Raw genomic sequence first — 21459 nt, 5'->3', positions numbered from 1 at the left:
GGTTGCCAAAGACTTTAGAATCTTACCTACCTTGAAAGTCTGAAGCAAAGAATGCTCGTCTTTTTTTTTTCTTTTTATTAAAGAAACTCATTAACATCAACACACCAAACACCCCCACAGGAACCTTTCAGCTCTATGAGCCTGCATTTTAGAACAGGTAGAGACCTATTTTTGTTCCCTTTTTTTTTCAAAATGCACCTAGTGCAAAGGACTTTAAGAGAAGAGGAAGAGGAGGAGGAGGAGGAGGAGAAACGGGAGGAAGCCCTGGGAAACTGGTAAGTAATCTGTCCTTAGTACCAAGGAAACTGGGCGATTAAGAGTGCCCTGCAAGTTTTCCCAAGTGACTGATCATTCGCCCTAACTTTGCTTCGTATTGTCCCCGGGAGCTTCGGAGAGAAGGGGGAAGACGCAGAGAATGTCCCAAGATCCCGGACTGGATTGGAGGTACAAGATAGAGAAGAAGAGGTAATTCTTGGTCTGGGAAAGAGCCCGCTGGGGGCAAGGGAGGCGGAGTAGAGAATTAGGGGGCGGGAAAGGCGGGAGGCTCAGAAGCCACCAGAGAAAGGGGAAGTGTGGAGTGGGGTGGGGAAAAGCAGCCCGAACAACTGTGAGGCTGGACTGCCTGTGGCTCGCCTTTTAACCTGGGCATCCGGGGAGGAGGAGGAGAAAGGGGAAAGAGGTGTAAGGGGGCTGGCAAGAATAGAGATGGGTGGGGGGAGTTTGTAGGAGGTGGTAAATGACATCACAGCAACCCAAGTGAATAAGGTGGGGAGAGAGAGGAGGCAGCAGGAACAGAGTGGACTGGGTCTGAGAGTTTGGCAATTTAGAGTCACCACTGCAGTCTGCTCCTGCAGGGCACCCTGGCAGCCCCCGAGGGACCATGCAGAGATCACCCCTGGAAAAGGCAAATGTCTTCTCGAAACTTTTCTTCAGGTAAATGTTTTGCTAGTCATTCGTGGTAATGACATGTGCCTGAGGGAAGAGGGGAGTGTGCAGGTGTGTACATGGGGTTTGGGTTTAAAGGCATTGGTTTTTTTTTTTCATTTGTTTATTGTGAACTATAACCTTTGAATCTTTCTCTAGGAAAGGTTCATTTTTCTAGCTAGAAATAGCTGAAATGAGAAGGTAGATTAAAAAAAAAATAATGAGAAAGCAAGCTGGCAGAAATGTATATGTATTGAGGATAGTTAGGTGATCTGCTCTAATCTCCACCCCATCAAGACCCTGCAGACCTGGGGTTAACTCTGTGTGTGTGTGTGTGTGTGTGTGTGTGTGTGTGCTCGCGCGTGCTCGTATGTCTGTCTGCTTCAGGGATCCGTTTTGCAGTCTAGTGAAGCTTGTGGACATGTTCTCAGGATAAGGTTTTTGAATAATTTAAGGAAATGCTATTCATATATATTATATATGCATACGTATATAATATATATATTAGTGAAATTAAAGATGTAATCTTTTTTCCCACCCAAGTTCATGGATCTCTTGAAATCCATCCATGGACTTCAGGTTAAGAACCCTTGCTGTAACTGTATTTAATTATAGCAGTATCTGTTAGAAGGTAAAATTCAAAGACGCTAGTCAAACACTGTGACTTACTCTGTGGTTAGTGTCTTTGATTTTTCCAAAGGAAGTTATTACCAAGTGATTAATAACTAATGGTTAAGATATTAATGAAGAATTCCTCCTTTCGATATTTAGAGATTTCAAAAGCCCATACATCTATTTTGTTGCAAATGCAGCCAAGTCACTGTACTTCCATTTGAGGAAAAATATTTAGTTAAACAAATCCTGTTTTAATGGTGATGAGGAGAAGGAAAACTTTTATATATTCTTTGACAGAGTAATTTCTATTTTCCTCAAAAGTATATTTGTCTTTTGAATAATGAAAGAAAATGATTCTAGTTTTTTAACTTGGGAAAAGCTTAGTTTTGCTACTCATGAATTGTAGAAGAGTTCATTGTTTCCATGGAGACAGGAACGGGCAGAGCGATACACTGAATTGTAGGCATATCCAAATAATATTTAATAAGTTATTCTTTTATTTCTGTATGTGAGTTAAGCTATAAGAGCTCAGAAGGTATCACTTAGTAAGGATTTTTAAAGCTAAGTTTTAGTTTTATAGTCTTAGAGTTTAATTAAATAGCTCTATTTTAGATGGAAAGTACTCCTGAGATGGATGTTCAGTTGGTCTCCTTCATTTTCACTTTTTCCTTAATAAAATAATAAATACAACTGCTTTGATGGGAGTTGTCTTACTCAATTTTCCAATACCTTTTATTCAAGCATTAACAAAATTTGGTAATGAAAAGCAAATCAAATATGAATTATATCTATATATAGTATTTAGTGTATACCTGTGTATATGTGTGTATATGCATTTTGGTGGGGTGAATGTTTACTCTCATATCCAAGTTGTTATCACCCTTCCTAATATTTAATTTTATTTATATGTCAGGGGAATTTTCAGTGAGGGCAAACCACTGAAAGAGAGCTCCCCCCTGTGGATGTGAGAGCAGGTTTTACTTTTTAGAATCAACTTTTTCTGTTATTTAGGTGAAGGCAAATATTATGAAGAAAATATCATCAAACTATCAGAATAGTAGCCTAGGAGTCTTTTTATGGCTGTCCCCTCACTAACTTCCTACCTAGGCTTTATTGCTTTGATGTGTGTATTTATTTGTGTATTTCTATTATTCCTCCCTCCTCTCCGTATCATAGGATTATAACACTGAAGCTCTAAGGTAACATAGAAGCCATCTAACACAATATCTGGTTTTATCAAGATATCTACCTAGTCCAGTACCTTCATTTTACAGACAAAGAAATCGAGGGCCAGAGAGGGTAAATAACTTGCCCAAAATCACACAGGTAGTGATAGAGGTGAAATTGGAACCTAAGTACTCTGACCCTAAGTCCCATACTTTTCACTGTATTGTGCTGTCCCCAAAAGTTCTGGTTGGACAGATGGTAGTGTCGTATCCAATTTCCTTAGCTCTTGGTCTTGTACATAACAGGTTTTTAAAGGAAAAAATTCCTAATAGTGAAACATTTACTAATGAAAAACAAATTAATAATAATCACAACATCCCAGTCTACTTGTAAGCCACAATACATGCTGTGTCTGTATGGGAGAATAGACCCAAACATAATAACATATCAAGGAGGCACATGAGTAGGGGAACCCATGTGCCTGAGACAGCTCACAACTCTGGACTTTTATATCCTCCATCTCTTTTGGGAATAGTCATAATTGGTTCTTAATAATTGTTGATTTAAACTGTTCATAATCTATTATAATATAGTATTAGGATTACAGATTTAAAACTGGAAAACTTGAGAGATCATCTACTCATTGTCTTTATTTTTCTCAAGGTTCTGCTTGTATTTCTGTGGCACAAAATACTCCATTGGGGTCATGAGTTGGTATTTAGAATCACTTTGAAATACCTAAATGCCAGGTACTTTAAAGATGTGATTTTAATTTACTTTCAATTTTCCCACTAAGAAAAGGTGTGCATTACATCACCTACCTGTGTAATAATAAAACAGCAATCGTATTACTGGGTAGCTAGGTGGCGCAGTGGATAGCCTGAAGTCAGGAAGACTCATCTTCATGAGTTCAAATTTGGCCTCAAACACTTACAATCTGTGTGACCATGGGCAAGTCACATAACTCTGACTCAATTTCCTTCTCCGTAAAATTAACTGGAGAAGAAATGTCAAACCACTCCAATATCTCTGCCAAGAAAACCCCAAAAGAGGTCACAGAGTCAGACACAATGGAACAACAACAATCGTGTTCTAAAATTGAAGATGGTTTTTCTTAAATCAAACCCTCCTAGCCTTAGGTGGGAAGAAAATCCTTAAAATTATTAGTGTGTTAATACTTAATACTTAATACTATGCCCACTACTTTTCTCCCAACTATTCCATAATGACAAAGTGATCTGAAATCATTGCATAAACATTCTTGGCTACTTTCTGAGGACTAGCAAGAACTGGAATCTTTACAGGCTTAAACTATAAAGTAACTGATTTTTACATGCCCTATTATAGTATAATAATACTATAAAATCTTAGGTAACAAGTAACAACTCTATTCCATAAAGTATCTAATCCCATCAGTTGTAACACATGGTAGGTGCAACATAAGCATATTTCGAATGAATGAAAAGAATAAACTCATATGGTAATTTTAAAAAGTATGTTACTTATCAAATAGAGCCCTGCCAAATGTATGGCAAAGGATTCTTTTTGTCTTTATCATGTATATTGAATGTCTCAGCAGCTAACACATAGAATATGAACTCTGATGCCTAAGAGTTACGGAAGACAAGCATTTGTTACTCATGACTTGTATGAACAGTCTCTTCAATAGGTTTTGTTATTCTGAAACCAATTCTTTTTGAAAGCTTAAGAATTTTATAAATTTTGTACCATCTTTATAGTACGGAAGCGTAACATTTATGTTTCATCTACCTACAATTTGTTTAATTTTTTCCTCATAAATTATTCAAAAGAAAATTTCACACAGACACACACACACATGGTACAGTTATTTCCAGATTGTAAGGGGAAAGTACGTAGTTTTAGATTTGGTCTTCAGCAGTTTTTTTTAAAGACCCACCTATAAAATGATAAGAAGAATTAACAGCTGACATTTATATAACACTTTGAAGTTTATAAAGCGCTTTACATAACTCATTTAATCCTTACACCTACCCTGTGAGATAGGTCCTGAAGGTATTATGATCCCTATATTGCAGATAAGGAAATAGAGCATCTGAGAAATTAGGTGATTTGCCAGAGATCATATACCTTGTAAGTGGTAAAGGGGGGACAGGAATCCTAAGCATTTGACTTCAAACGCAGGGTGCTCTTTCTACTATGCCACGGTGACTTCTGTAATGTTTGGAATCAGAGAGGCACAAGTGGTGTATTTGCGTCGAGCTTACTTAGGATCCAGGTAGGAGTGGTTTGTGGTTGGCTTACCTGCATGGACTGTATTTTTGATTCTGAGGAAGTTTTCCAAATTACACTTTGGTTATAGCCCTTAAGCCTGTTAAAACCTTACCTTTTCCATCTGTATCACATACTGTTATTTGTCCACACCCTTTATACCAGGACAGTACATCTGAGGGAGTTCTTAGTCCACCTCAGGCTGTAGGATCCTGACAGTGGTTATAGGTGTTCACAGGACCTGGGTGACAAGGGCTGCCTTCAGACGTTGAAGCTATGCTAGAATTTGAAGCCGGAAGACACCTCAGAAGTGATCCTCATTTTATAGACAAAGAAAGTTGGCCTAGAGAGTTTAATAAAGTTAAATAAGTTGCCAAGATTGTATAAGGAAGGAAGGGACAGAGCCAGAATTTGAACCCAGGTCCTCTGGATCCAGTGTTTTTAACACTATACCACAGCTTCTCTAAACAAATTTAAAGGTATAATATTTTCCCAAAAAATAACTTTAGAAATTTAGGTAGAAACCCAGTAAGGCACTATAATAGTTGTTGCACTCCTGAGCAACAGTTAAGATCCCGAGGATAATTTTTATAAATTAAAGTATGAAATATGACTAAAATCACAAATATATCTATCTATACCTATCTATATCTATATCTATATCTATCTATCTATCTATCTATCTAATATATATCTGAGTGAATGTCTTTCTTCCAAGTATCTATATTGGGAGGCAAGGGTTTTAATGATGACCGCATTGCTCACAACAAAGTTAGAATTCTACTTCTGGAACTGTCTCTGAGAAACATAAGAAATAATTCTCACCTTGTTTTTGGTAGGGGGAAAAATGGCCAGCCAACCTGATCATCACTCAGCAGACTTAGTTCTAAATAATTTGAGGCTGTTTCTAAAAATAAAATCTACCTTCAAAGGATGAAGATTTGCCAAAGTTGAGAATTTTTCAAAACAAGAATTCTGAAAGTGTTTTGAGCAAGAGCCTCCCAAAGTAACCACTATGGAGAGGGCACTACTTATTTGGATGTATGTTCTGTTTCTTTAAAAAGAAAAAGAAGAAGCAGACTCTTAATCGTGTGTGTGTGTGAGATATCTTATTTCCAATTCAGGAAGTCACTCTGGAATTTTTTCAAACCATAGTAAAATATTAATATGTTGATGCTCAACTGAGGAATTAATGATTTGGAAGGGATTATTTTGCCCCAAAATGTTAACACTCTTTTTTGATCTTGAGATATATCCCCAAAGTGTTTCGTATGGTAAGTCAAATTGTTATCCCACACAATGTCCTGGTGGTAATTCTTATCTACATAGAGCAATATAGGTTTAATGTTCAGTTGTTTATTTATTTTTGTTTTTAAGAGAGGCAATATTATATGGTGGGAAAACTGCTGAACCTTGGAGTCAAGAGAAGACAGGATTTAAAACAGCATTTAACTAGCTGTGTGACCCTATATAAGTAATTGAAACTCTCTTAACCTCAGCTCCCTCATAAGAATGGTAGTATTTACACAGGGTTGTTGTGAAGAGAGTGTTCTATAAATATGAATGTGGCATATGTAGACACATATACATATATGTCACATTAAGGTTTATATGTGATACATATGTACATATACATACACATGCATATATATATATATATATATTCACTTGGTCTACTAGGGGTATAACAATTTTTATTTTCTACCTTGAGTGTATATGATTATACCTTCGCCCCCAAATGCTAATATTTTGGTTTTTTTTATCAATAGTGTTTCACATGACAAGATAAGTTGCCATCCCACACAAAGTTCTGGGGGTAATTGGTACAACAGAAAGAATGCTGGATTTAGAGTCAGAGGACCTGGGTTTGAATCTTACTTGTGCCACTTATTTCCCGTGGGACCTCAGGCAAGATTTCTGGTTGTTGTTGAGTCGTTTCAGTCATGTCTGACTCTTCGTGACCCCTTTTGGGGTTTTCTTAGCAAAGATGTTTGAGTGTTTTGCCATTTCCTTCTCTAACTCATTATATAGATTAGGAAACTGAGGCAAACAGGGTGAAGTGACTTGCCCAGGGTCTCACAGCTTAAACGTCTGTCACATTTGAACTCAGGTATTCCTGACTCCAGGCCTGGTGCTCTTCTGTGCCACCTAGTTGCCCCCTTAGGCAAGATACTTAACCACTGTACTTCAGTTTCCTCATCTATATGATGAAGAAAATTGGACCAGGACTTCTAAGAGCCCTATGACATTTAAGATGATTTTTTTTTGGGGGTGGGGAACGGTAGTAGTGCATTCTGGACCCATGATTTCATCATTGCCAGGAACTTCTGATTTGAAAAAATCTCTGTTGGGGCTCATTGTTCAATTGATTTCATCTTAAAGAAATACTACTATGTAAATAAAGCAGAGCATGACTGTTTATGAAGCTATAATGATGAATAATGAGAAACAGCTGAGTGTAGTAAATAGAGGGGAAGCCCTAGAGTCAGAAAGACCTGGATTCAAGTCCTGTTTTGGATGTTACTTTCTGTGTGTCCTGAGGCAAATTGTTTAATGTTCCAATGCCTCAGGCAATTAAGACTTTTAGTTACTATCCAGGAATTTCCCACCCTAATGATATCACCCATATGAACCACAGAAGAAAAAAAAATTCCTGCAGTACAGGATTTAAACACCAGCCTTGGCCTGTACCTTATTTGTAAAAACATTCTTTTAAAACGCCTTTGACTCAGCAGCAATTTGAGCAACTTAGATACCAGTGCTTCCCTACATATCTGCTCAGGGTATTTCCCTTGAGCAAAATCCATACAGCGCAATGTAGGTCAGGAGAAGGAAGTGGGTTGCTGTTTGAAGAAGGCTGAAAATTCTTTCTTATGATACTCTGGAGGCCACAATATGCTGTTGTATGTAATACCATTTTAATAGGACTGAATCTTTAAATTTTGCCTTCTAGGCAGCCACCATCATCTGACAAAAGATGCTCAGCTGGCCTCGATTATTTTCTTCCTTTCATGGAGACTCAATTTGCCATGTCACACACATTTCAATGAGGGCTTAGCATGACAAAGGAATTTTGTGGTTGTTTGTGGAATGTGTCTGGAAAAGGGTTAAGTTTTCTTTGTCAAGAGGCATGAACGAAAATTAGGATGTTTACACACCTAAATAGTTTTTCTGCAAGGGCCTGATTTTCATAGCTGTATCCTAGTCAAGAGTCTCAATCAATCTACCCATCAATCAGTCAGTATACTTGTTAGGACTCTGTTATACATTGTTAACATCCATTAATTTATCTTTGCCTTTGTTATATGGTTGTGAGTCACCTAAGAATTAAAAAAAAAGGAGTGAGCAGTGAAGAAGAGCCTTCTGGATGTGATCAGGCTGGAAAGAATTACAAACAGGGAGCTTTGAGGAAGTGTTTTGTTTTCTTTAAAGCTGTCGTCACAGAAATGTATGATCGAAAATGAAGCTGTGTTGAAGCTGAGGGACAATGTTGGTTTATATGCTACACCGGTATACTATTTGTTATCATGAAAAATCAAGGAAGACCTCCACCCCCACCCCTGCAGGTTGGGTAGACTCCCATGTTGGAGGAACTTAAGGATCCTTGTTTTATCCTCACTACTAGGTAGGTGCTACCATTACCCTGTTTTGCAGGTGAGTAAGTACCCTGAGGCTCAGAGTAGTTAAGTGACTTGACCATAGTCATGCAACTAACATGTGTAAGAGGCTGGATTTAAATTCAGATCTAAGTTCAATGCTATGTTACTCTGATGAAAGTGATCCAACGGAAGGTAAGACTATCGCTGGAGACCCTATGGCTTAAGCCTATTTGACTTAGCACTGACTGTGCTCCTCTGTCATTCCCCTGATGTCCCTTGGTGATGAGCAGAAGCAGTGATGAAATGCTTTGGGAATTCTTCTAAGATGTGGGGTTCAGTTCTGAACCTGGGGTTCAACTGTGCCCTTGGGGAAGTGAGAGTTTCAAGGACTTGTGGTAGTCTGCTTCTCTGAGGATCTGAGTCAGCACAAACTCTTCATGTTGGCCTGGACAGAGTCTTTGTAGAAGATACCAGTGGCTCAAAGCAAATATTGTCCTTTAAAAATCTTTCTTTTTTTTAAATTTTTATTTTTAGTTTACAACATATGGTTCTACATAATTTTGAGTTCCAGATTTTCTCCCCTCCCTCCCCTCTTCCTCCCCAAGAAGGCATGAAATCTCATGTAACTACTATGTATAACTTCGCATTGAATTAATTTATACACTAGTCAAGTTGTGGAGAAGAATTATGACCAATGGAATGAATCATGAGAAAGAAGAAACAGAACCGAAAAAAAAAACAAACAAAAAACCCCCAAAAACAAAAACAAAAGAGAAGAAAAAAAGGGGGAAAAAAGGCACGCATGAAGTGTGCCTCAATCTGCATTCAAACTTCATAGTTCTTTCTCTGGATGTAGATAGCATTCTCCATCATGGGTCCTTTGGAGTTGTCTTTGTACCTTGTGTTGCTGAGAAGAGTGAAGTCTGTCAGGGTTGGTCCTCACGGAATCCATATATCTGTGGTTATGTATAATGTTCTCCTGGCTCTGCTCCGCTCACTCAGCATTATGTCGTGTAGGTTTTTCCAGGTTGTTATGAAGTCCGTATCATCCCCATATCTTATGGCACAATAGTATTCCATTACCTTCATATGTCACAGCTTGTTCAGCCATTCCCCAATTGATGGGCGTCCCTTTGATTTCCAATTCTTAGGTACCACAAAAAGAGCCGCTATAAATATTTTTGTACATATGGGTCCTTTTCCCACTTGTGTGATTTCTTTGGGATACAACCCTAGAAGTGGTATTGCTGGGTCAAAGGGTATGAACATTTTTATGGCCCTTTGGGCCTAGTTCCAAATTACTCTCCAAAATGGCTGGATCATCTCACAACTCCACCAGCAATGTAACAATGTTTCAATTTTCCCGCATCCTCTCCAGCATTTATCATTTTCCTGTTTTGTTATTTTAGCCAATCTGACAGGAGAGATGTGGTATCTAAGAATTCTTTTGATTTGCATTTCTCTAATCAGTAGTGATTTAGAGCATTTTTTTCGTATGCCTATAGATAGCTTTAATTTCTTCCTCTGAAAACTGCCTGTTCACATCCTTTGACCATTTCTCAATTGGGGAATGGCTTGTATTCCTATATATTTGGCTCAGTTCCCTCTAAATTTTAGAGATGAGGCCTTTATCAGAGATACTAGTTGTAAACATTTTCTCCCAATTTTCTGCTTCCCTCCTAATTTTTGTTGCATTGGCTTTTTTTGTACAAAAACATTTCAATTTAACATAATCAAAATTAGCCATTTTGCATTTTGTAATGCTCTCTATCTCTTGTTGGGTCATGAATTCTTTTCTTTTCCATAAATCTGATAAGTAAACTATTCCTTGCTTTCCCAAATTACTTATAGTATCAGCCTTTACTCCTAAATCATGAACCCATTTTGACTTTATTTTGGTATATGGTGTAAGATATTGGTCTATGCCCACTTTCTGTCCTACCCTTTTCCAATTTTCCCAACAGTTTTTGTGAAATAGTGAATTATTAGCCCAGAAGCTGGCCTCTTTGGGTTTATCAAAGAGTAGATTGCTATAGTTGTTGACTTCTCCATCTTGTATTGCTATCCTATTCCACTGATCTACAGCTCTGTTTCTTAGCCAGTACCAGGGAGTTTTGATGACTGCTGCTCTGTAGTACAGTTTACTGTAGTACAGTACATGAGATTCAATAGCTAGTGAAAACTAAGCCGTCTGGGGCTATAGCTTTCAGTAACCCTGACCAGCTGAGGTCTAGCGTGATTGACAGTAACGCCTAATTGGTTCACTTGATTTGCACTGTGGCTTCTCGGTGTGTCAGAGCTGAGAACTCGTCTCTGGGAATAGCCCTCTTGCCTGTCATCTTTACTACTTATAAGACCTACAGTGAAGGGACCATTGACAAGTATCATAGACTGTATAGGTGATGTGTTTAAGGAGTCCTGGGAAAGTTTGTAATTCACATTGCTGTTGCTTACACCTCTACCATTAGAGCTTCATTTCTTTAGATTTACAGTTTGCTCTTTATCTGTTATCTTTGCTGAAAACCCTTCTTTGGTTCTTTTGCTCCCTTTTGCTTCCTAGATAAAGCTCAAATTACTTTTCCCAGTGTGGGAGTTTCTTCCCAATTTGATGGCATGCTCTTTTGTGGTGTAGTGGATAGAATGTTGGAATTGGAGTCAGGAAGACCTGAGTTTGAATCCTGACTCAGACACTTATAAGTAGTATTATCCCTTATCACTTTAACCTCTCTAAACATGGGTTTCCTCCTTGACAGTAGGATCCACCTCACAGGGATATTGTTAGGATCAACAGAGATGACAGGTGTAGTTAGGACTAGTCACATGCTTTGAAGACATCTTGCAATAGATTGCCTCCATGCTTGTGCTCATCATGTTCCTTATGCCTAGAATACCTTCTCTGAACCCTCTCACTTCTTCTTCCTTGTTGAAATCCTATTCATGCTTTAAAGCCCTGCTCTAACATCATCTCTATGAAGTCTTCCCTGGTGAGTAGACATCCCCAGTATTCTCCACCTTGGAACTTACATAACAATTTTATACTTCTCTTATACATTTGTATTACAGCTCTTTGTGTATGTGTCATCTCTTACTACATTTTATGAGGACATGTATCCCAATTTATTTACTTTGTGTATCTTTCCTGGGCCTGGCATGGTATTTTGGAAATAGGGACTAAACAAAGGTTTATTGAATTCAGTTGAAATCTTCCTGAAGAGTCTTTAGGAATCTTTTAGATTTTAGTGTTCAAGAATTTAGGGTTCTTTTCAGAGAACAGTTCTTCACTAGAAAGAAGAAAGAGAAATTCTGAGGGCATTGGTGCCTAGGGAATAGAGAAAAGAAGTGGTGATAAAAGAAAGAAAATGGCACATATCAAGGAGGTTGAAATGCAGTATAATAAAAAATTTGCCTTTAATTTTACTGCCATTAATTTTACAGTTCCTTAAATTACCCTCTCCAAACTGCACCCTTACTGCTAATTGGAAAGAGGAAAAAATTTTTCCTGTGAACGTGACTTGTTCTTATTGGGAATGTGACAGGATTATATAATATTCAGGATGGTGGAATCTTCAAGGGATCAGCTGATCCTGTCTCTTGTCCTTAGGGAGTTGGATATCTAAAATCCTCTTCAGACAGATGGTTTTCTACTCCGAATCTTCTCATAGCAACTCATTACAGTGTTTCATTACTCTAGAAGTCAAATTCTTCATGTCCAAACATAATCTCTACTGCTTAAGTTTAAGTCCATTTCCTTTTCTTTTAATTCTTTGCAAACATAGAGAACTAGTCTTCATTAAATAACAATTTTTCATTTTTAGAATATAAAAATTTTAGGGAAGTTTATTGTCCTATTATCAGTGCTCATATTTCCCTTTCAATATAATAATTAACTTGGTTCCCAGGACAAAATCTTAATGTGTGTTTTTGTCTTAAAATAGGATTTATTTCAGCAATACTCTGACCCTTTCTGTCCCAGAGCCCAGAATCTCATCATACTGTGGTGACAGCGTAGCTATAAGCAATGCTCAGAGATATAGAAGGGAAAGGATCATGTTTAGATCAGTGGCAGCCAAAGAACAGTAGCTTACCAGGGCACATAAAAATTACTCCTCAAAGTGACAAGGAGGCCGTTCAACAAATTGGATGAGGACAAAGTCCTGAGTAAAGGTTTAGTACTGACTTTCCTTCTCTGTGAAGAGACCTTGTGCTTCTACCCTCTGGGAGGCATTCTGCAAATGTGAAGATGTTGTCAAAGACTCCTGGTCATTCCAGGTCAATCAACTAAAACCCAAATCTGAAGCCTCATCATTGGCATAAAGGTGGCATAGGGTTCTCAAAAGACTAAGTCAATGGATTGTAAACGCAAGCCTTTAGGTATGGGCTAAGTAATGGACTGTATGCCTATCAGTGAAGGACCTGCCTTTTAAGCTCAGGGACTCATCAGCAGGTTGGCTGAATGCTGATGAGTTTTTTTGACCAAAGCAACTCTTAGAAATCTCCACTGCATTGGAAGAAGGGGTGTGATTTTTTCCGGGTTTCCTCCATGTTTTTCCCCATCAGGTAGTCTATGTTCTGTGGTGTACTGGACAGAATGCTTGACCTGGAAACAAGAAGATCTGAATTCAAATCCTGCCTCAGACACTTACTATCTATATAACCCTGGGCAGGTCACTTAACCTGTCTCAGTTTCCGCCTCTGTAAAATGGAGATGATAATATCTCCTACCTTCCAGGGTTGTTTTGAGGATAAAATGAAGTAATATTTGTAAAATGCTTTGCTATTATTATTTGTCAAATTGTAGTACTATCTGCTCCCCTGATGGCATTCCATTTACTATTCCTCTGAATTTGCAGAGGATGTCCCCAATGTCAGGACTGTATTCTCTTATTAATTCCACTTTTTAAAAATCACTAGTTTTCTGTAAAGCTTAACTTATTGATCATCTCCTAGCTTTTCCTGGTTTCCTCACTTGTTAGTGTTTTCTTCAGTTTCTGGTTATCTTCGATTTACTTCTCTGTATACATATTGTATCGTTGCTGTAGACTGTAAGCTCCCTGAGGGCATGATTTTTTTTTAATCACCTGCATCCAGTTCTATAGAGCTATAACTTGCAATTATAGCATCTGGACACACAAGGGCAAGTGGTCTGAATAATATCCTATAATCAGCTTTGAAATCCATGATGTGAAAATAAAACAAGAAGTAATTAAGACAAATCCATTTGTGTAGGAAGAGGGATTAGTTATTATTGTGCCTTCTATACTGCTGAACATATTTAATATATGTTAAATTTCTGTGCTCTCATAAAAACCCTAGTTGCCTTGTCCTACCCTTAGTATGTGTTTAATAAATGTTTGTTGATTTGAGTTTTTGAGAGAGAGAGAGAGAGAGAGATAGTACCTGCATCTATGAATCAAGATCCTTGAAGTATATGAGAAGTCAAATAATTGCAGTAATGACCATGGGAATTTTTGTTTTTTGCTTTTTGAATCAGTTGCTGTCTATGCATTGAACAGTATATATACACATGTGTACACACACACAACATATATATGTATTAAATGGTTTCCTATTTTGCAGGGTGTGTTGTGTGATGTAGTGATTTTGTCTTGCGATAAAGCTTTATGTTCAAATAAAATGTTCAAATAAAAATGGCTTATAAAAGTTAAAACATTCTAGTCAGAGCAGGATGGTGGAAGACTAGTAAACCTCCACGTGCCCTTAAATTATCTTGGTTTAGGGTTGTTTTATGATCAGATTACTAAATATAGTAACATTCCTATGTACATTTCATTTCATAGGTGATGCTTGCTCAGTACTTTGATTTTTGCCAATTTTATATAACCTCTTAAGTATATTTACATCATTTGATGCCATTGTAGTTACTTATTCTATCTTTTGGTTTCACTAATTTTCCATAAATTACCCTAAATTTGTAGAATTGTTGGTCAATGTTAATCTGTGTTAATGCATGACCATATTTATGGGCAAATCCACTTAAAAATCTACTTAGTCATATGTGAATTTAATGCCCAGTGGATATACTGGTTACACATTGCCTTTTATAGTACAAGAGAAAGAAAAAGGGTGTGAAAGAGGGTGATTTGAGTTTTTAGAAGTCAGGTCTGTCATTTAATCTAGGAATTTTATAGATGTGAGTGGTATTTCCTTTTACTAATTAACATTTGACATATGAGATTGCTCTTTGCTTTATCATAAAAAAGTATATATGATAGCAATAGGTCAAGGACAGTAGCAGGAAGAAGTATTTCTCAGGCATATTAAATGATCTTTTTTGAAAGGAGCTACGTATGTTTCTTGGCATATATTTATGAAAGATATGTTAAATGATAATAATTTTAATTCTCTTTAGATTGTTACATCTTTTCATTTTCAACATACTTTCTTATTTTAAAATTTAATTGATAAAAATCTAGAATTTTGTTAAGACAATATTATAATATGATCTTGATATGACCTAATGAGATTGTGTTAAATATTCTGAATAAACTAGTTATTTTCATGGCCTTGAAAAATCGTGATTATTTTGTAACTTCATTGTGCATAAAAAGCTAAATCCAAAGAAAAGTTAACCTCAATAGGCTTCTTCTCATGAAACTAATTTGTAGTCTTCCTAGAAATTTGTGATTATTGACCTCGATGATGATGGCAATATGCCTATTTAGAATGGCCTTTTTATAGAAAACTCTAAGAGTAAATAATCCTTTATTTTAGGTGATTATTTATACCTAACACCTATTTATGGAACATCAAAAATTTTAACAAAAATTAGAAATTACGATTACACACTTATACATTACACTTTATCTATACATTATCTACTTCATATTTTAAGCACTCAGATCTTTGAGTAACATGAAATTTTCATCAAAATATTTTGCATTTTCTAAACATAACCATAAACTGAACAAATAAAGCTTTATTTTTTTAAATCCATAGAAAAAAGAGGCTAGAAAATCTTTGATTTGAAGAGGCAAATTAAATAAAGAAATTCTCCAATATCTATTATGCCATTGCTTTATTTTTCATTCTGGAAATTCTAGTTTTTATCTTCCCATTTTCTTAAAAGAAGATAAATACTGACAAAATGATATTGCTAAAGGCAAGCACAATAAACCATTTTCCATCAACTTTTACAAATAAAATTTTTAAAATTAATAAAATCAATTTTTAAAAAGGTAAAAAAGAATAAAGGACCATCTCATTTCCCAAACATTTATTAAACTCCAGTGGTCCCCTATTGCATCTATGATCAAATATAAACTCCTCTTTTTGGCATTTAAAACCTTTTATAACCTGCCTTGTTATGTATTACTCCAATACAACATATTCACACACACACAAATACATGCACGTATACATTTATGGGGATGTACATTTATAGGTATGTATACATAGAGGTACATACAAAATATATATTCTGCCTAAACACACAATTTTCAGTGAGGAAGTCAGTAATTCCCTTGGGGAGGGGATCATTTTATCTTTGGCATTGCCCATTCCCTCCATGCAGTTCTGATAAAACCACCTCCTCCCTAAGGGAATGACTTCTTCCACAGGTGAGAGTTGGGTGACAGGTGGGCAACAAAGGTAGATGAGTAGCACTAATAAAGAGTTCAGCAGGCCTTCACACCAGAGATGCTAGTCCTCCCTGAACACCCCATACACCCCTGTGGCTTCAAGAAACTGTAGCAGGCCCAGCAGCCACACCTGGGTAAAACTACCTTGGCAGATAGGCTAAACCAGGTTGAGGGTGACTGAGGGATCCTCAGACTCATTGGTGAGTTAAGAGGATATCTACCTCAAGCTTATGAAGACTCCCCCTTCCCCCTTCATTGCCATACCTCACAGAATTTGTTCCAATGGCCACGAAGGCAGCTTAAGCAGGTGCTGTGGAGCACCTAGAGCTTGGTCAGCCATGGAAGATCCTAAGGTCATCCATTGCATCTCAAGTTGTTGTTAGTCTTCCTGACTTTTGTCTTGCCACTAGACTTCAACAACTGTGGAAGAGAGAATAAGGCTGATGATTTTGTGCAACTCAACCTTACTTAAATCCAATTCATGCTCAAGTCAAGATATCACTCTTGGAAATTACCAATTCCAAGGAATTGGTTCTCTTCCAAAAACAAATGACAAACAATTGACTTCCTCCCTGAAAACTTGTGGCTAGTGCTGAATATATATTTTGTTTATAGCTTTATGTATATAGGCACATATCTACATTTGTACATACCCATAAATATACATACACATATAATACACATGTACACACTTATACATACCTATATGTCTATACATATATATAAAATGTTGTCACCCCAGATAGAATGTGAGTGCTTTGAGGATCAGAAATGTTTCATTTTTATATTTGTATCTTCAGCACTTAGCATAGCACACAGTAAATTCTTACTAAATGCTTGTTGTTTGATGGATTGCACACTATGATGAACTTCCAGATTTTGAATTATTTTTATAATAAGAATGTAAATTGAAAATGAAGTGTTATCCAAAAGAGTATTATTAAAGGTAATATGTCTTAGGTGATATATCACTGAATTGCTTGGAAGATTTACAGAAATTTATCTCTCCATGGGGAATTTCTAATTCGCCTGTAAAAATGGCAAAGATAATGAAAAGCAATGAAATACAAGGTTGGTGTGATTGTGGAGAAAGAATGGAGAAAGACTTGGGGATAAATGATCATTCCTTGCTGTTGGAAATGAAACCTTGTAGAATTTTATTTTCTGGAGAACAGTCTGGCAGTACATGGCAAATAAACATATTTCAAAATAAGCTTATTTCTTAGCCTAATAATTCTGATTTTTGTTGGCAACATACTCTGAAAAGGTTATAAAAAGCAAACCTCCAAAGGAGTTATTTTTTCTAGAGATTTTCATAGTGTGTGATTGGTTGCAAAAATGATTTGATTGTTTGAAAATTTACTTGTAATTTAAAAAAAACCCAGCAATAAGCAACCTAAATGTTGCTCACTAGGGGACCAGTTAGGTAAATTGTGGCACATTAATGTACCAGGATGCGATGTCATGAAATACAATGAAATATGGTGATGAATGTAAAGAATTATGGCAAAAGCATTATAAAAGAATACAAACTTTAAAAAGTAGATCCACAAGAACAGAGTATGCATTATGAGAGCGAAAGATGAAAATTGAGTGACAAAATGACAAAGAATCCTGAGAGAGGCTATTAAATGAAGTCAGTCAGTCAGTAAATATTTATTAAATACTTACTGTGTACCAGGCACTGTGCTAAGCACTGGAGATTGGAATTAGCATCACTCTGTGAAGATGACTTTCTAAATAAGGAGTACTAAGAAAGTCAGAAAGAAATAGGTGAATTTTATGATTTTACTTTATATGCAATCTTTTGTCTTGTGTTTTCTTGTCTCATATATTATTGTTTTGAAATTGGAGTTTGTTTTTCTGTTATTTTTATTGGTTTTTATATTTTCCAACCTGCTGAATTTCATCACCTTTTCTTAAGATATCAAGATTTCTTAGCTATGTCCAGTACCTCCCCTAATTCCTCTTGATATTTTTTTTGCTGATTCAGTTTCTCCCTTTGATTTTTTTGAGTTCTTATCATCCATATTATTGTCTTATTAGCAATTTTTTGTGGTTTTTCTCATGCAAGTGTTGGTGGTGTTTTAATAGATCAGCTTTTTTATTTATTCAGTGTCTCTTTGTCTCAATCTCTCTCAGTCTGCCTCTATCTCTTTGTCTCTTCCCTCTTTCCCCCACCCCATATTCTGGGTCCCAGTGGGGAATTTCCAGCATGGAGCTCCTTTTAGTTGCCTGGGTCACCAATAGATTAATTGAGTTGCCCATGGCCACATAGCCAGTAAGAGTCAGTCAAAGGACTTGAACTTGGGTCTTCTTGATCCTCTATCCGCTACATCTCATTGCTTCTCATTAGTCTTTATTTTTCATTATATTTGAATTTTCCATTTGCTACTTCTTTTCCTCTTCCTTATTCTTCTGCCATTTTTATTGCTACTTTTAAGGGGTAGCATTAGAAAGCAGATTCCCTAGGACACCTCACTCTGCTATCTTCCTGGACGTACTCCTGATTTTCTAAATTTGCAAGTGTGATACATCACTCGAATAAAATATTAAATTCAGATCTCCCCAGGAGGTCTAGCAACATGCCCTATATGGGTCTGTTTTCAACATCATTTTAGGTGATATGCTGCTGTGTGGTCTCATTGTGTCTTGTGATATTGAAGAGATTGTTTATAGGACTCCAAAACATACAGATGAATGGGGAAAGATTCAGTCCATCATCTGGATGTTTTATCTACACAACACCAGATAGCCAAATGTTTATTATGTAGACACAGTGATTTTCTCCCTGCTGCATAAAGGTTTACAATAACTGTTATTCTTATCTTAGCCTTCCTGATCATGATTCCTTCACATTAGGTCTTTAACAGCATGACCATTTGTGGGTGCTCCATCTCCAGACATCTAGCCTGACATTTCTCACACTCAGCTGACCCTACTCTTTTCCTGTCCTGGGCCTTTCCATTTATCCAGTACCTCTGATTTAACTAGGCTCCTAATTGTTCCTGACTTACTACAGTAGATACTTTATCTAAGCTTAGTTTCATAGTCAGTGACATTAATACTGCCCTCATTAATATGTTAAAAGTCCTGCTAAAAATGCCAGGCCAAAATTGCCTGCCAATCCCTACTCCCAGATCTATCCAGCATCAGTATTTCTGCTCCTAGGCTCCACTGTGGTACTGGAGGCAGAAACAGAGCCATGAAAATCCAGCTGATCATTCTTCAATTATTTGTTTTCTCTTCAAAATCCTTTTCTTAAAATTAAAAGAAAAACAAAACTCTACAAAAAATGAACAAAAAAATCCCAGCTCATCCCAGTTCTTTATGACATTCCCAGATGTACTGTTCCAAACTTAATTTCTCTCCTCAGCAAATTAATTCACATCCTGTTGAGGCAGCTGGATGGCACGGTGGATAGAGCACTGGCTGGAATCATGATGACCTGAATTCAAATGTTACCTTAGATATGCACTAGCTGTGTGACCTTAGACAAGTCACTTAATTTCTGTCTGCCTCAGTTTACACATCTGTAAGATGGGGGACTTTATAATAGCACCTACTTCTCAAGATTGTTATGAGAATAAAATAATTTTGGCAAAGCACTTAGAAACCATGTAAAGTACAATATAAATGCTAGTTATTATTGTTACTTCCTACTTACTGAAAATGATCAGGGTCACCTGGTTTGAGAGCCATCATCTACTCTACTCTTACCTTCTTTTAAACCTCTCTTCTCAGAGTAAGAGGCCTTTCTCAGTTAATTTCAATTCAGTTCTCATATTCTCCTCGATACTCAGTTTCCTCATCTAAAAAAAATGAGAGGTTTGGACAAGCTGGCTTCTGATGTCTCTTCCGACTCAGATCTATGATTCTTTGACCAATTCAATTCAGCAGGCATTTATTAAATGCCTTCTATGTACAAGGCATTCTGCTAGACAAAAATAAGACAATTCTTACTCTCAAGGTTATATATCTTCTCTCTTTGTAGCCCTTTGAACTCTTTAAACCTACTACTATGCTCCAGATCTCATCCATTACTCAATCTAGTGACTGTTGTTATCATACTTGTCGTTCTCCTTCAATACCCTTAATCGTCCAATTTTTGGTGATTTTATCTTTCCATCCAGACTTCAAATATGCATGTGAATCATTCATCTTAAGTCCTTGATACCACTGTTTTGCCCCCTATCTGTAATGTATTAACTTAGAAAACTACTTCTGCCCTGGGGTCCCTCATTTAGAAACAGAAATTATGCCCATGTAAAAAACCTGTGAGAGGCAATGTGGTGTAGAAGATAGAGAGCTAGCCTCAGCATCAAGATCCGTGTTTGAGCCCTGCTTCTGCTATATACTGGCTTGCTTGAATCACTGGACTTCTCAATGTCCAGGCAAGTTTCTAAGACTGTAAATTGCAGAACACGGATTGGCTGTTATTAGTAGAGGACATTTCCTCACTGAGAAGCCCCTGCATTAATGACATCACAGATCTGATCCAAAGGTGAGGAAAAGTGAAAACTTTACTTAAATTGTTTACACAAACTGGGGTACCTCAACTTTTAAGGTGTACATGAATAACTTGAAAATGGTTCAGAGGATACCTATGAAAATGACATGAGAGCTGTTATAAAGGGTTAAAATAAGTGAGATTTTTGAGCTTTGGGATGAGAGGAATGATTTTACACATGAAAAAGGATTCCTAGCTATAGTTTATTTCTACAGATAATATAGTCTGCAATGGAGGGGATTTAGGCAAGGTAATCCCTGCTCTCAAGGAGCTCAGAGTTTAATGGGAGGAGACACTGTGCAAACAACTATGTACAAATAAGAAATACATGGGATAAATTAAGAGATAATATCAGAGGGAAAACATTAGGATTAAGGGTGACTCAGAAAGGCTTATTGCAAAAGGTAGGAGTGAAACCTGAAAGAACATAGGGAAGCCAAGAAGCAGAGATGAGAAGGGATAGATTTCCAGACATGGGGTGCAGTCAAAATGCACAGCAGCTGGAGACAGAATGTCCCGCCAAGAACATCAAGGAGGCCAGCATCCCTTGTTTAAGAGGCAAGATAAGACAGACACACAATTAACCACAATATTCATTCATTCATCATTTATTCAACAAACTTTCTTTTCCCCTTAGCATTTCGGTTGCACCTGGCACGTAGTAGGTGTCTAATAAATGTTGATTAATTGATCAATTGAAGTGCTGGAGAAGACACAGAGTTGAGATAAGACATGCATGCATGAAGGAAAAAGTATTTATTATGGCTATGTGTAAAGTACTATACTAAGTTAAGAG

At 36.9% G+C, this 21459-nt stretch overlaps 1 protein-coding gene across 1 annotated transcript in view; it reads left to right on the top strand.

Annotated features, from left to right (window-relative positions):
* Window positions 1–789: 789 nt before the first annotated feature.
* The window catches only part of CFTR (CF transmembrane conductance regulator), a 224290-nt gene continuing 203620 nt past the window's right edge, over window positions 790–21459 (top strand). Inside the window, exon 1 of the mRNA XM_036761406.1 lies at window positions 790–933. Coding sequence (XP_036617301.1) covers window positions 881–933 — 53 coding nt within the window. The 5' untranslated portion in view covers window positions 790–880. The remainder of the gene's footprint in view (window positions 934–21459) is intronic.

Source organism: Trichosurus vulpecula, chromosome 5 (assembly GCF_011100635.1).
Source record: "Trichosurus vulpecula isolate mTriVul1 chromosome 5, mTriVul1.pri, whole genome shotgun sequence".
In the NCBI taxonomy this organism is placed as follows: domain Eukaryota; kingdom Metazoa; phylum Chordata; class Mammalia; order Diprotodontia; family Phalangeridae; genus Trichosurus; species Trichosurus vulpecula.
Note: the sequence above shows the minus strand (reverse complement) of the source record. Positions and strands in the feature narration are given on the sequence as shown.